Raw genomic sequence first — 15,956 nt, 5'->3', positions numbered from 1 at the left:
ACAGCAATCAAAATAACAAAAAACAGCAAACTGGATGGAGAATCTTTAATTTCCAGAGTTACCACATTATTCAACTCAAATGTCCAGTGTTCAAAAAAAAAAATCACAAGGAATACAAAGACACAAGAAAGTATTGTCCATTCAAAGCAAAAAAATAATTCAGTAGAATCTGAACCTAAAATGGACTTAATGGCAGATACATTAGACAAAGACTTTTAAAAAGCTGCCCTAATCATGCTCAAAGAGCTAAAGGAAATTGTCATGAAAAAAACTTTCTTTCATGAGAAAGTCATGAAAATGATGTTGGAACAAAATGGAAATATCAGTAAAGAGATAGAAAGCCTAAAAAGAAGCCAAAAAGGAATTCTGGAGCTGAAAAGTACAGTAATTGAAATGAAAAACTCACTAGATGGATTCAAAGGCAGGTTTGAGCAGGCAGAAGAAAGAAACAGTGAACTTGAAGATGAGGACAATGTAAATTATCAAGCCTGAAGAATAAGAAAAAGATTGAAGAAAAGAGAGCCCTAAGTGACCCGTGGGACACCATCAAGCAGAACAACCATATGCATTGTGGATGTTCCAGACGGAGAAGACAGATACAAAGAGGCAGAGAGAATATTTAAAGAAATAATGGTTGAAAATTTACCAAATTTCATGAAAGATGTGAATATAAATATCCAGGGGGAAAAAAATAAAATCCAGGAAGCTTCCCAAACTCCAAGTAAGATGAACTCAAAGAGACACATACCAAGACACGTTATAATCAGACTTTCAAAAGACAGAGAAAATCTTGGAAGCAGCACGAGACAAGCAAATCATCACATACAGTAGATCCTCAATAAGAAAATTTGCAGATTCCTTATCAGAAATTTTGGAGGCCAGAAGACAGTGGGCCAGTGTATGCAACATGCTAAAATGATTCCTGTGTGTGGCAAAACTGTCCTTCAAAAGTGAGGAAGAAATCAAAACATTCCCAAATAAACAAAAGATGAGGGAATTTGTGAGTACTAGACCTACCCTGCAAAAATGCTCAAGGGTCTCCTGCAAGTTGAAATGAAAGGACCCTAGACAGTACTTCATGCCATATGGATAAATAAAAAATCTTAATAAAGGTAAATACATGGGCAATTATAAAAGCTAGAATTTTGTTACAGTGGTTTGTAACTGTACTTTTTGTTTTCTACATAATTTAGGAGACTAATGCATTTAAAGGAATTATTAGTTTATTTTTTGTGCACACAATTATAAAGGTGTAATTTTGTGATACTGAAAGGAGTAGAAAGAGCTGTAAAGGAGCAGAGTTTTTATATGTTAATTGAAGTTAAGCTGCTATAAATAAAATTATAGTGTTATAACTTCAGGATGTTCAGTGTAATCCTCATGATAACCACAAATGCAGTAGCTACAGACATGTACAAGAGGAAATTAAGAAGGAATTTAAACATTTCACTCCAAAAAATTAAATACTATAGAAAACAGGAATTCAGGCAGTGAGGGACAAAAAGCTATAGGGCATATTGAAAACAAATTGCACAATGACAGAGGTAACTCCCTCCTTATCAATAGGCAAGTAGATAAAACTCTCCAGAAGTGAATGGAATTCAACATCATTTATAATAAAAGCTCTCAGCAAAGTGGGTAAAGGAATGTACCTCAACATAATCAAGGCCATATGTGACGAGCCAACAGGTGGAAGTTTGAAAGCTTTTCCTTTAAGATCAAGAAGAAAACAACGATGCCCACTACTACCACCTGTATTCAACATAATACTGCAAGTCCTACCTAGAGCAGTTAGGCAAGAAAAAATAAAAGTCATCCAGTTGAAAAAGAAGAAGTAAAACTGTCTCTATTTGCGGATGAAATAATATTATATATAGAAAATGCTAAAGACTCCACCAAAAAACTTTTGAAACTGATAAATGAATTCAGTAAAGTTGCAGGAGACAAAATCAAACATAAAAATTAGTTGCGGGGACTCCCCTGGTGGTCCAGTGGGTAAGACTCCATGTTCCCAATGCAGGCGGCCTGGGTTCAGTCCCTGGTCGGGGAACTAGACCCTACATGCCGCAACTGAGTTCACATGCTGTGACTAACAATCCCGCATGCTGCAACTAAAGATCCCGCATGCCTCAACTAAGACCCAGTGCAGGCAAATTAAATAAATAAAAATATAAATAAATGAATAGTTAATAAAATGCTTATTTTTAAAAAAATCAATTGCATTTCCATATGCTAATAACTATCAAAATTTTTTTTAAATCCTGTATGCAATAGTATCAAAAAGAATAAAATACCTAGGAATAAATTTAACCAAGGAGGTGAAAGACTTGTACACTGACAACTGTAAGATACTGATGAGAGAACTTAGAGAAGTCACAAATAAATGAAAAGATATTCTGTGCTCATGGATTTGAAGAGTTAATATTGTTTAAATGTCCATACTACCCAAAGCATCCTACAAATTAAGTGCAATAAAAATTAAATTCCAATGGCATTTTTCACAGAAATAGAACAAATAATCCTAAACTTTTTGTGGAACCACAAAAGACCTCGAATAGTCAAAGCAGTCTTGAGAAAGAAGAGCAAAGTTGAAGGCATCACACTTCCTGATTTCAAACTGTATTACAAAGCTGTAGTAATCTAAACAGTATGATATTGGCAGAAAAACAGATTCATAGATGAATGGAACAGAATAGAGAGCCCAGAAATAAACCCATGCATGTATGGCCAATTTATTATAGAGGAGCCAAGAATATACAACGGGGAAAGGGCAGTCTCTTCAATAAAGGGTGTGGGTAAACTGGATAGCCACATGCAAAAGAATGAAACTAAACCACTATCTTTCAACATACACAGAAATCAACTTAAAGACTTGAATGTAAGACCTAAAACCATAAAACTCCTAGAAGAAAACAGAGGGTAAGCTCCTTGACATCAGTCATGGCAATGATATTTTTTTGGTTTTAACACCAGGAGGAAGGCACTAAAAGCAGAAATGAACAAGTGAGACTAGTCAAACTAAAATGTTCCTATACAGCACTGAAAACCCTAAACAAAATGAAAAGACAACCTATAGAATGGGAGAAAATATTTGCAAATCTGATAAGGGGTTAATCTTCAAAGTATATAAGGAAATCAAACAAGTCAGTTGCAAAAAAAAATCCAATTAAATATAGGCAGAGAATCTGAATATACATCTTTTTTTATTCAATATTTATTTATTTGGGTACACCAGGTCTTAGTTGCAGCAGGCGGGATCTTTAGTTGCAGCAGGCAAACTCTTACTTGCAGCATGTGGGATCTAGTTCCCTGACCAGGAATCGAACTTTGGCCCCCTGCATTGGGAATGCGGAGTCTTAGCCACTGGGCCATCAAGAAGGTTCCTGAATATATATCTTTTTAAAGAAGACATGCAGGTGGCTAACAGGTACATAAAAAGGTGCTTAATGTCACTAATCATCAGGAAAATGCAGGTCAAATGCACCTCATAGAATGGCTGTTATCAAACAGACAAGAAGTAGGAAGTGTTAGGAAGTGAAAAAAAGGAAACCCTTGTGCACTGTTGGTGGGAATGTAAATTGGTGCAACCACTATAAAAAACTGGAGGTTCCTCGGAAATTTAAAAATAGAACTGCCATACAGTCCAGCGATTCCATTTCTGGGTATTTATCTGAAGGAAGTGAAAACACTAACTCAAAAAGATATCTGTACTCCCATGTTCATTGCATGATTATTTACAGTAGCTAAGACATGGAAACAACCTAAGTATCCATCAGTGTGGATGAATGGATAAAGAAAATGTGTATATCTACAATGGAATATTATTCAGCCATAAAAATGAAGGAAATACTGCCATTTGCAACAACATGAATGGGCCTTGAGGGCATTATGCTAAATGAGAAATCAGACAGGAAGACTAGTACCACATGACCTCACTCATGTGCAGAATCTTTAAAAAACAAACAACAACTGTTAGATACAAATTGGTGGTTGCCAGAGTTAAGGGTTTGGAGGCTTGGAAAAATGGGTGAAGGTGGTCCAAATAAAATAAGACATGAGGATGTAATGTGCAGCATGGTGGCTATACTTAATACATTGTATAGTTGAAACTTGCTAAGAGAGAGAATCTTTTATATATATATATAAATTTATTTTATTTTATTTATTTTTATTTTATTTATTTTATTTTTGGCTGCGTTGGGTCTTCGTTGCTGCACGCGGTCTTTTCTCTGGTTGCGGCGAGCAAGGGCTACTCTTCGTTGTGGTGTGTGGGCTTCTCATTGCAGTGGCTTCTCTTGTTGTGGAGCACGGGCTCCAGGCATGTGGGCTTCAGTAGTTGTGGCCCGCGGGCTCTAGAGCGCAGGCTCAGTAGTTGTGGCACATGGGCTTTGTTGCTCCACGGCATGTGGGATCTTCCCAGACCAGGGCTCGAACCCGTGTCCCCTGCATTGGCAGGTGGATTCTTAACCACTGCACCACCAGGGAAGCCCAAGAGAGTGAATCTTAAAGAGCTCATCACAAGAAAATAATTTGATACCATGTGTGGTGATAGATGTTAACTAGACTCATTGTGGTGATCATTTTGCAATATATACATATAATGAATCATTATGTTGTACCTGAAACTATTATAATATTTTATCTCAATTACACCTCAATTTTTAAAATAGATTGGCAGAATAGAGTAAAAACACATGATCCAACTATATACTGTGTATAAGAGATTCAATTGACATCCAAAGACACAAACAGGTTGAAAGTGAAAGTATGGGAAAAGATATTTCATGTAAATAGTAACCAAAAGAGAGCACGAATGGCTAAAATAGACTTTAAACCCAAAAAGGTTACAAGAGACAAGGACATGTGTTTTTTAGAAAGGTTCCACAAGAAGATACAAAAACTGTAAGCATTTACACACATAATGACAGAACCTCAAAATATATGTAGCAAAAACTGACAGAATTGAAGGGAGAAATAAACAATTCTGCGATAACAATTGGAGACTTCAATACCCCACTCAGTAGTGAATACAACAAACAGAAAGATGATAAGTAAGGAACAGAGGACTTAGCACAATAAACCAACTAGATCTAAAAGATATTACAGACTACTCCACCCAACAACAACAGCATTTATATTCTTCTCAAGTGCACGTGGGACATTTTCCAGGGTAGACTATATGTTAGGCACAAATTAAGTCTCAATAGATTTTAAAAGCCAGATATCATAGAAAGTATCTTTTCTGTCCACAATGGATGAAGTTGGAAATCAGTAACATAAAGGAAATTGGAAATTTTACAAAACCAGTTGGTCAGAAAAGAAATCACAAAGGAAATTAGAAAATACTTAGATATGAATGAAAATGATAACACAACATACCAAAACTTATAGAATGCAGCAGGAACAGTGCTAAGTAGGAAGTTTATAGGTATAAATGCTTACATTAAAAATCAGGAAAGAGCTCAAATCAGCAACCTAACTTTACAACTTAATGACCTAGAAAAAGAACAAACTACACCTGAAGTTAACTAAAGGAAGGAAATAATATAGAGCAGAGATAAATGAAATAGAATAGAATAGAAAAACAATAGAGAAAATCAATGAAACCAAAAGTTGGTTCTTCAAAAAGATAAGCATAGTCAACAAATCTTGGGACTTCCCTGGTGGTGCAGTGGTTAAGAATCCGCCTGCCAATGCAGGGGACATGGGTTTGAGCCCTGGTCTGGGAAGATCCCACATGCCATGGAGCAGCTAAGCCCATGCACCACAACTACTGAGCCTGTGCTCGAGAGCCCGCAAGGCACAACTACTGAAGCCCGTGCACTGCAACGAAGAGTAGCCGCCGTTCGCCACAACTAGAGAAAGCCCACGCACAGCAACGAAGACCCAACACAGCAAAAAATAAATTAATTAAAAAAGAAAAGAATCCACCTTCCAATCCAGAAGTTGCAGGTTGGGGAACTAAGCTCCTATGTGCCACAACGAAGACCATGTGTGCTGCAACTAAGACCCAACTCAACAAAAAAAATAAATAAGAAAGAAAATAATTTTTTTTTAAACTAGATGGACAAAGAAAAAGGCACCCAAATTACTAAACTCAGAAATGAGATGAGGGACTTCCCTGGTGGTGCCATGGGTAAGACTCCGTGCTCCCAGTGCAGAGGGCCTGGGTTCTATCCCTGGTCAGGGAACTGGATCCCGCATGCTGCAACTGAAAGATCCCACGTGCTGCAACTAAGACACAGAGCAGCCAAATAAATAAATAAATGTTTAAAAGACAAATGAAATGAAAGTGGGGACATTACTACCAATTCTGCAGAAATGAAAAAGATTATGAGAGTACTGTGAAGAGATGTACACCAAAAAATTGGATAATCTTGTTGGAATGGACAAATTTCTAGACACACAAAACCTACTAAGACTAAATCATGAAGAAATAAAAAATCTGAATAGACCTGTAACTAGTAAGGATATTGAATCAGTAATCAGAAATCTCCCAACAAAGAAAAGCCCTTGACTTGATGGTTTTACTGGTGAATTCTACCAAATTAATACCAACCCATCTCAAACTTTTCCAAACAATTGAAGAGAAGGAAACACCTCCTTACTCACTGTATGAAGCCAGCATAACCCTGATACCAAAGCTTGGTGAAGACCCTACAAGAAAACTAGATACCAATACCTCTTATGAACATTCATGCAAAAGTCCTCTACAAAATACTAGCAAACAGAATTCAACAGCATATTAAAAGGATTATGCACAATGACCAGGTGGGATTTAATCCTGAAAGGCAAAGATGGTTCAGCATATGAAAATTGATCAGTGTGATACACTACATCAATAAAATGAAGGGGAAAAGAAATCACATGATCATCTCAGTTGATGCAGAAAAAGCATTTGACAAAGTTTAACACCCTTTTATGATAAATGTACTCAACAAGGGCTTCCCTGGTGGCACAGTGGTTAAGAATCCACCTGCCAGTTCAGGGGACACAGGATCGAGCCCTGGTCCAGGAAGATTGCACATGCCACAGAGCAACTAAGTGCGTGTGCCACAACTACTGAGCCTGCGCTCTAGAGCCCACGCGCCACAACTACCGAAGCCCACGTGCCTAGAGCTCGTGCTTCACACCAAGAGAAGCCACCGCAATGAGAAGCCCACACGCCTCAACGAAGAGTAACCCCCATTCACTGCAACTAGAGAAAGCCCACGCACAGCAACAAAGACCCAACACAGCCAAAAATAAATATAAATGAAATAAATAATTTTTTTTAAAGTACTCAAAATAGGAATAGAAGGACTATGTGAACATAATAAAAGCCATATATGAAAACCCACAGCAAACATGATACTCAATGGTGAAAGACTGAAAGCTTTTCCTCTATGATCAGGGACAAGACAAGGATGCCCACTTTCTTCACTTCTATTCAAAGTAATATTGGAAATTCTAGCCAGAAAAATTAGACAAGAAAGAGAATATAAAAGGCATCCAAATTGGAAAAGAAGAATAAAATTTTCTCTATTTGTATATTGTACGGTCTCTTGCAGCTGCGTTTCTATATACAGTGGGAAATCTGAAAAGGAAATTACAAAACCATTTCCATTTGCAGTATCATGAAAAAGAATGAAGTACTTAGAAATTAACTTAATCAATGAGGTGAAAGAATTGTACAATGAAAGCTATAAAACATTGCTAAAAGAAATTAAAGATATAAATGAATGGTAACACATCCCATGTTCATTAGAAGATTTAATATTGCTAAAATGTCAGTATTGCCCAAAGTGACCTACAGATTCAATGCAATCCCTATCAAAATCCCAAAGACTTCTCTTTTTTTTTCAGAAATAGAAAACCCATCTTATAATTCATATAGAATCTCAAGGGACCCCCCCCAAATAACCAAAACAATCCTAAAAAAGAACAAAACTGGAGGACTCACACTTTTTTATTTCAAAACTTACTACAAAGTTATAGTAATCAAAGCAGTATGGTATAGGCATAAAGACAGGCACATAGACCCATGAAATAGAGTAGAGAACCTTGAAATAAACCTTCACATATTTGGTCAAATGATTTTTTTTACAACTGTGCCAACACCATTCAGTGGAAAAGGGATATAGTCTTTTCAGCAAATGGTGCTAGGAAAACTGAATATCCACATGCAAAAGTATGAAGTTGGTCCCTTACCAAACACCGTATACAAAAATTAATTCAAACCAGTCAAGGACCTAAATGTAAGACCTAAACCAATAAAAGTTGAAGAAGAAAACATAGAACAAAAGTTTCACAGCAGTGGACTTGGCAATAATTTCTTGGATATGACACCAAAGGCACAGGTAACCAAAGAAAAAATAGACAAAGTGTACTTCATAAAAAATTTTAAAAGACACTATTCCGGGCTTCCCTGGCGGCGCAGTGGTTAAGAATCCGCCTGCCAGTGCAGGAGACAGAGGTTCGAACCCTGGTCCGGGAAGATCCCACATGCCACAGAGCAGCTAAGCCCGTGCGCCACAACTACTGAGCCTGAGCTCTGGTGCCCACAAGCCACAACTACTGAGGCCGTGTGCCACAACTACTGAAGCCCGTGTGCCTAGAGCCCATGCTCTGCAACAAGAGAAGCCACCGCAATGAGAAGCCCACGCACCACAATGAAGAGTAGCTCCCACTCACCCCAACTAGAGAAAAGCCCACACGCAACAACGAAGACCCAACACAGCCATAAATAAATAAATAAATAAATTTATTTTTTAAAAAAAGAAGACACTATTCCCAGAGTAAAAAGGCAACCCACAGAATGGGAGAAAATATTTGCAAGTCATTTATCTTATAAGGTATTAATATCCAGAATATATAGAGAACCCTGAAACTCAACAACAAAAAGACAGCCCAATTCAGAATGGCCAAAGGGCTTGAATATACATTTCTCCAAAGATTGTACAAATGGCCAATAAGCAAATAAAAAGATGCTCAACATCACTAATCATTAAGGAAATGCAAATCAAAACTATGAGATACCACTTCACACCCTCAGAATGGCTACTGTGAAAATAACAGAAAACAATAAGTGCTGACGAAGATGTGGAGAAAGAGGAACCCTTGTGCTCTCTTGAGAATCTAAAAATGGTATAGCCACAGTGGAAAAGGGTAAGGAGGTTCCTCAAAAAGTTAAAAATAAAATTACCCTATGATCCAGCAATTCAGCTTCTGAGTATATACCCAAAAGAATTGAACGTAGGTTCTCAAAGAGATATTTGCATCCCCATATTTTAATTTTTATTTATTTTTGGCTGCGTCAGTCTTAGTTGCAGCACATGGGATCTTTTGTTGCGGCACGCGGGCTCTTCATTGCGGCGCACAAGCTTCTCTCTAGTTGCGGCACGCGGGCTCCAGAGTGTGTGGCTCTGTAGTTGCAGCACGCAGGCTCTTCACTGTGGCGCATGGGCTTAGTTGCCCTGTGACATGTGGGGATCTTAGTTCCCTGACCAGGGATCATACCTGCGTCCCCTGCATTGGAAGGCAGATTCTCAACCACCGGACCACCAGGGAACTCCTTTTTTTAAAAAAATATTTATTTATTTATTTGTTTGTTTGTTTGTTTATTTAGGCTGCTGACCAGGGATCAAACCTGCATCCCCTGCATTGGAAGGCAGATTCTCAACCACTGGACCACCAGGGAACTCCTTTTTTAAAAAGAAATATTTATTTATTTATTCATTCATTCATTTATTTAGGCTACACCGGGTCTTAGTTGCAGCATGTGGGATCTTCGTTGTGGCATATTTAGTTGCAGCATGCGGGATCTTAGTTGCAGCATGCATGTGGGATCTAGTTCCCTGACCAGTGATTGAACCTGCACCCCCTGCATTGGGAGTGCAGAGTCTTACCCACTGGACTACCAGGGTAGTCTCTGCACCCCCATATTTTATTAACATTATTCATGGTAGCTAAAATATGGAGGCAACCCAGGTGTCCGTAATAGATGAAGGAATAAGGAAAATGTGGTTTTTACATACAATGGAATTATTATTCACCCTTTAAAAGGAAGTTTTGCAGTGTGCTACAACATGGATGAACCTTGAGGACATTATGCTAAGTGAAATAATCCAGGCACAAAATGAAACATACTACTGTATGATTCCACTTATATGAGATACTTAGGAGTAGTCAAAATCATAGAGACAGTAGAATGGTGGTTGTACGGGGCTGAAGGGAAGAGGGGTTGGGAGTTATTGTTTAATAGGTATAGAGTTTCAGTTTTACAAGATGAAAAGAGTTATGGGATTGTATGGTGGTGATAACTACACAACAATGTAGATGTTCTCTCTTTTTTTTTTTTTTTTTTTTTTTTGTCCATACCACACGTGGCATGTGGGATCTTAGTTTCCCGACCTGGCATTGAACACACACCCCCTGCAATGGAAGCGCGGAATCTTGACCACTGGCCCACCGGGGAAGTCCAATGTGGATGTTCTTAATACCATTAAACTGTACAGTTTTAAATGGTTAAGATTATAAACTTTGTTACATGTGTTTTAACATAGTTAAAGAAAATAGAATAATATGAACAACTTTCTATAACGGTGTCCACTATCACCACCTCTGTTTCACTTCATGAAACATTAGTCACCTAGGAATAGATTTAATGAAAGTTTGTAGACCTCTATACTGAAAACCACCAAACATTATTGGGGAAAAGGACAATTAATGGAGAAATATGCCATATTGATGGGTTAGAAATCTCAATATTTTTGAGATGTCAGATCTTACCAACTTGATCTAAAAATTCAAATCCAATCAAAATCCAATTTTTATGGAAATTGACTGGCTGATTCTGAAACACATATGTAATTGCAAAAGACCTAAAAAAGGTAAGATAATCCTGAAGAACAAAATTTAAGGTCTTAAACTACCAATTTCAAGACTTACTGTAAAGATACGCTAATTAAAACAGTACGTATTTGCTTGGGCTAGATTAATAGACAAATGGAATAGAATAGAGAGTCTGGGCAAAGACCCATAAATGTACTGTCACCTGATTTTATGACTAAGGTTTCACTGTGGATCAATGAGCAAAGGATGGGGACTTCCCTGGTGGTTCAGTGTTAAGAACCTGCCTTCCAATGCAGGGGACATGGGTTCAATCCCTGGTCGGGGAACTAAGATCCCGCATGCTGCAAGGGCACCTAAGCCCACGTACCACAGCTGCCGAGCCCGTGCACTCGGGAGCCTATGCGCCACAACTAGAGAGCCCACATGCTGCAATTACTGAGCCAGTGTGCCACAACTACTGAGCCCGCACACTCTGGAGCCCATGTGCCACAACTAGAGAGAAGCCCGCGTGCTGCAATGAAAGTTCCCACATGCCACAACGAAGATCCCACCTGCTGCAACTAAGACCCAACACAGCCAAATAAATAAATAAATTTTTTTTTTAATCAGGAAAGGATGGTTTTTTAATAAGTGGTGCTGAGTCAGTAGGCTCCTACATCAGTCCACACACACAGATTAATCTAAGATGAATCTTAGACCTGAATATCACCATTGAAACAATCACCTTTCTAGATGGAAAAATGGAAGAATATTTTTTTATTGATTTTTTATTGAAGGATAGTTGAATTACCTGTACACTGCTGTACAGCAAAGTGACTCAGTTATACATATATATACATTCTTTTTCATAGTCTTTTGTTATGGTTTATGACAGGGTATTGAATATAGTTCCCTGTGCTGTACAGTAGGACCTCATTGTTTATCCATTCTATATATACCAGTTTGCATCTCCTAATCCCAAACTCCCAATCCAGCCCTCTTCCACTCCTTTACCCCTTGGCAACCATCAGTCTATTCTCTGTGTCTCTGACTCTGTTTCTTAGATAGGTTCATTTGTGTCATATTTTAAATTCCATGTATAAGTGATATCATATGGTATTTGTCTTTCTGACTTACTTCACTTAGTATGATAATCTCTAGTTGTATCCACGTTGCTGCAAATAGCATTATTTCATTCTTTTTTATGGCTGAGTAGTGTTCCATTGAATATATATACCACATCTTCTTTATCCATTCATCTTGTCAGTGGACATTTAGGTTGTTTCCATGTCTTGGCCATTGTTAATAGTGCTGCTATGAACATAGGGGTATATATATCTTTTCCTTTTTTTTTTTTTTTTGGCTGTGTTGGGTCTTTGTTGCTGCGCGCAGGCTTTCTCTAGTTGCGGTGAGTGGGGGCTACTCTTCGTTGAGGTGTGCAGGCTTCTCATTGCAGTGGCTTCTCTTGTGGCGGAGCACAGGCTCTAGGTGCGTGGGCTTCAGTAGTTGTGGCTCACGGGCTCTAGAGCAGAGGCTCAGTAGTTGTGGCGCACAGGCTTAGTTGCTCCGCAGCATGTGAAGTCTTCCTGGACCAGGGCTTGAACCCGTGTCCCCGAATTGGCAGGCAGATTCTCAACCACTGCGCCACCAGGGAAGTCCTTAATCCCCTGATTTTTAATGCAACTTAATTGCTATGTGACTGTGAACAAACTCTGTAATACACAAATACCTCATGTATAAATAGGGATTATAATACCTATCTCATAAGGTTGTTCTGAGAATTAAGGAGATAACCTGTTATGATTGTGGCACAGTGGTTAAGACTTTGAAGCCAGCCTGCCTTAATTTGAAACTTGATTCCCCCAGTTGTTAGCTGTGTGACTTTGGGCAAATTTCTTACATTCACTGTTCATCAGCTTCTTCATTTAGAAAATGGGGGTTATAACACTACCTTTTTAAATACAGTTGTTAGGAGGACTAAGTAAGTTATAACTAATATAACAAGCACTCTGAAAGACAAATATAAGACATGACACTGTAAAACTCCTCAAAGAGAATGTGGGCAAAACATCCTCTGCATAAATTGCAGCAATGTTTTCTTAGGTCAGTCTCTCAAGGCAATAGAAATAAAAGCAAAAATAAACAAATGGGACCTAATCAGACTTATAAGCTTTTGCACAACAAAGGAAGCAATAAACAAAATGAAAAGACGAACTACAGGTTGGGAGAAAATATTTGCAAATGATGCAACCAACAAGGGCTTCGTTTCCAAAATATATACACAGCTCATACAACTCAGTAACAAAAAAACAAACAACCCAATCAAAAAATGGGCAGAAGACCTAAATAGACATTTCTCCAAAGAAGACATACAGATGGCCAATAGGCATATGAAAAGATGCTCAATATTGCTAATTATTCGAGAAATGCAAATCAAAACTACAACAAGGTATCACCTCACACCGGTCAGAATGACCATCATTAAAAAGTCTACCAATAACAAATGCCGGACAGGGTGTGGCGAAAGGGGAACCCTCTTACACTGTTGGTAGGAATGTAAATTGATGCAGCCACTGTGGAAAACGGTATGGAGGTTCCTTAAAAAACTAGGTGTGATCTGGCAATCCCACTCCTGGGCGTATATCTGGAAAAAAACACTAATTCAAAGATGCATGCACCATAATGTTCATAACAGCATTATTTATAGTAGCCAAGACATGGAAGCCACCTAAGTGTCCATCAAGAGATGAATGGATAAAGAATATGTGGTGTATATATATACACTACTCAGACATAAAAAGAATGAAATAATGCCATTTGCAGCAACATGGATGGTCCTAGAGATTATCATACTAAGTGAAGTAAGTCAGAAAGAGAAAGACAAATACCATATGATATCACTTATATGTGGAATCTAAAATGTACAAATGAACTTATTTACAAAACAGAAACAGACTCACAGAGATAGAAAAACTTATGGTTTCCAAAGAGAAAAGGGGGTGGGGGAGGGATAAATTAGGATTTGGGGATTAGCAGATAAAAACTGCTATATATAAAATAGATAAACAACAAGGTCCTACTGTGTAGCACAGGAGACTATATTCAATATCCTGTAATAAACTATAATGGAAAAGAATATTTAAAAACACTCAATAAATGTTAGCTGTAATTATATGTTATTATATATAATAACATATATATTATATGTTATATATATAATTTATATATTATATTAATATATAATATATATTATATATTATATATATAATATATATTATATATATAATATATATATATATGATATGTTATTATATATAAAGCATCTAGAACAAACAGTACATGAACGCTCATTAATAACATAGGTAAAATAGAACAAAAGAGACCCTCATGTATAGGTTAGAAAGATGGAGATTAGTAGGAACTAGAAGATTTTTATAGGTAGCCCATAGAAAATAATTTTAATTTGTTTAGTAAGTAGACTAAAGCCATGTGTTAGAAGGACTTTGAATACCAAGCAGGAAAAGTTAAGACCTTTGACAACATAAAACATGTTTTCCAGAAAACTGATTTAGGACTGTTAGTCTGTCAGTATTGTATAGGCTAGATAGAAGAAAAGAGAGATTAAAGATGGAGTGATTGGCCAGGAGACTCGAGTAATTGGACACAGAAACAAAGACAAATTTGAAATCAGTATACCAACTTTTCTGGGGTTTGGGCATGGTATCATGAATCTCTGCCTTTAACTCATTCCTTTCTCTACAGGTCTGTTAATGGAGTATACCGGATTGGACTATATGCTCTTAAAGATATGCCAGCTGGTACTGAACTCACTTATGATTACAACTTTCATTCTTTCAATGTTGAAAAACAGGTAAGAATGATAAATTCAAAGGAGTTATGACCTTTGTCACAGTACTCTGTATAACATGGGCCTTCAGTGAATGTTACTGATTTGTAGCCACTGAGAAATACATTGGAGAAGACAGTTTTTCACTCTTTACTCCACTTATCTAGGATACATAGGTCACAGTTATTCTTTCAGAACTGTGTGGAAGAGACTGCTCAATCATCTTTTGTCTCCAGTCAGTTCTTAATTTTTTCTGGTGAAGTTTTCCCAAAATTTAATCTTTCCTTTCTACTACAGTAGAAACCCATTTATTTTATTCTCAACCAGTTATGTTCCTCTATATGAAAATTTCTTGACTCAAACTTATTGTTGGGTGTCCAGATGCTCAGGCATTCTATTTGAACTTTTAAATGAGACTGCAGGCTAAAAGCATTATTCTCTTTCCCTTCAAAGCAACTGTGTAAGTGCGGCTTTGAAAAATGTCGAGGAATCATTGGAGGCAAGAGTCAACGCATGAATGGACTCACCAGCAACAAAAGTAGCCAGCCAGTGACCACACATAAAAAGTCTGGACGGTCAAAAGAGAAGAGGAAGTCTAAGCACAAGCTGAAGAAAAGGGTGAATAATAATCTCATGGTTTTCCCCAAGTAGCTGCTTAGAGGCAATTATTGAAATAAGGGAAATACCAAAGGGTGCCATCTTTAGAGTTGTTTTAATATTCTTTGAGGTGATTTATGATTTATCTTGTTTTTCCTGCAATCTGGTCCATCTGTTTTTTAGAGAGGCCACCTCTCTGAGGAACCCAGTGAAAACATCAACACTCCAACAAGATTGACCCCCCAATTACAAATGAAGCCAATGTCCAATCGGGAGAGGTAAAAAGGAGATTTGCTTACCTAAACTCTTTTAAGTTATGTGACTTGCTTGACAATTTAAAAATTATTAAACATCTGTATAGTTGAGACATTTTGCGCAGGAAGGCTTTAAACAAGGATTCAGGGGTGAACTTGGGTGGGGGGAAAAAGTATTTTTTCCCTAATTTCTAACTGAAATTTAGCATTTCCTTCAAATGTGACTAAGCAAAAGAAAAAGATGTGTATATGTGTGTGTGTGTATAGTAGTTGCAGTTTCCATGAGTTTGTCACCAATATTTACATTTTCATATCATGTTATAGGTATTACAGATATCTCAAAATATCATTTACATTCACTTCCATCTTAAAATTACTATGGTTGTTAAACCCAGCACTAGATCTTTCCATGTGTTAAAAATTAAGATTCATCTCTATATCACAAT

General features: G+C 37.4%; 1 protein-coding gene across 9 annotated transcripts in view; it reads left to right on the top strand.

Moving 5' to 3' along the window:
- The window catches only part of ASH1L (ASH1 like histone lysine methyltransferase), a 205,285-nt gene that overhangs the window by 169,507 nt on the left and 19,822 nt on the right, over window positions 1-15,956 (top strand). For all 9 annotated transcript variants that reach the window (XM_067728086.1, XM_067728081.1, XM_067728085.1 and 6 more), the window contains 3 exons: window positions 14,575-14,683; window positions 15,113-15,277; window positions 15,440-15,534. In XM_067728086.1, the coding sequence (XP_067584187.1) occupies window positions 14,575-14,683; window positions 15,113-15,277; window positions 15,440-15,534 (369 nt within the window). The remainder of the gene's footprint in view (window positions 1-14,574; window positions 14,684-15,112; window positions 15,278-15,439; window positions 15,535-15,956) is intronic.

The sequence above is a fragment of the Pseudorca crassidens genome, chromosome 2 (assembly GCF_039906515.1).
Source record: "Pseudorca crassidens isolate mPseCra1 chromosome 2, mPseCra1.hap1, whole genome shotgun sequence".
Taxonomy (NCBI): domain Eukaryota; kingdom Metazoa; phylum Chordata; class Mammalia; order Artiodactyla; family Delphinidae; genus Pseudorca; species Pseudorca crassidens.
Note: the sequence above shows the minus strand (reverse complement) of the source record. Positions and strands in the feature narration are given on the sequence as shown.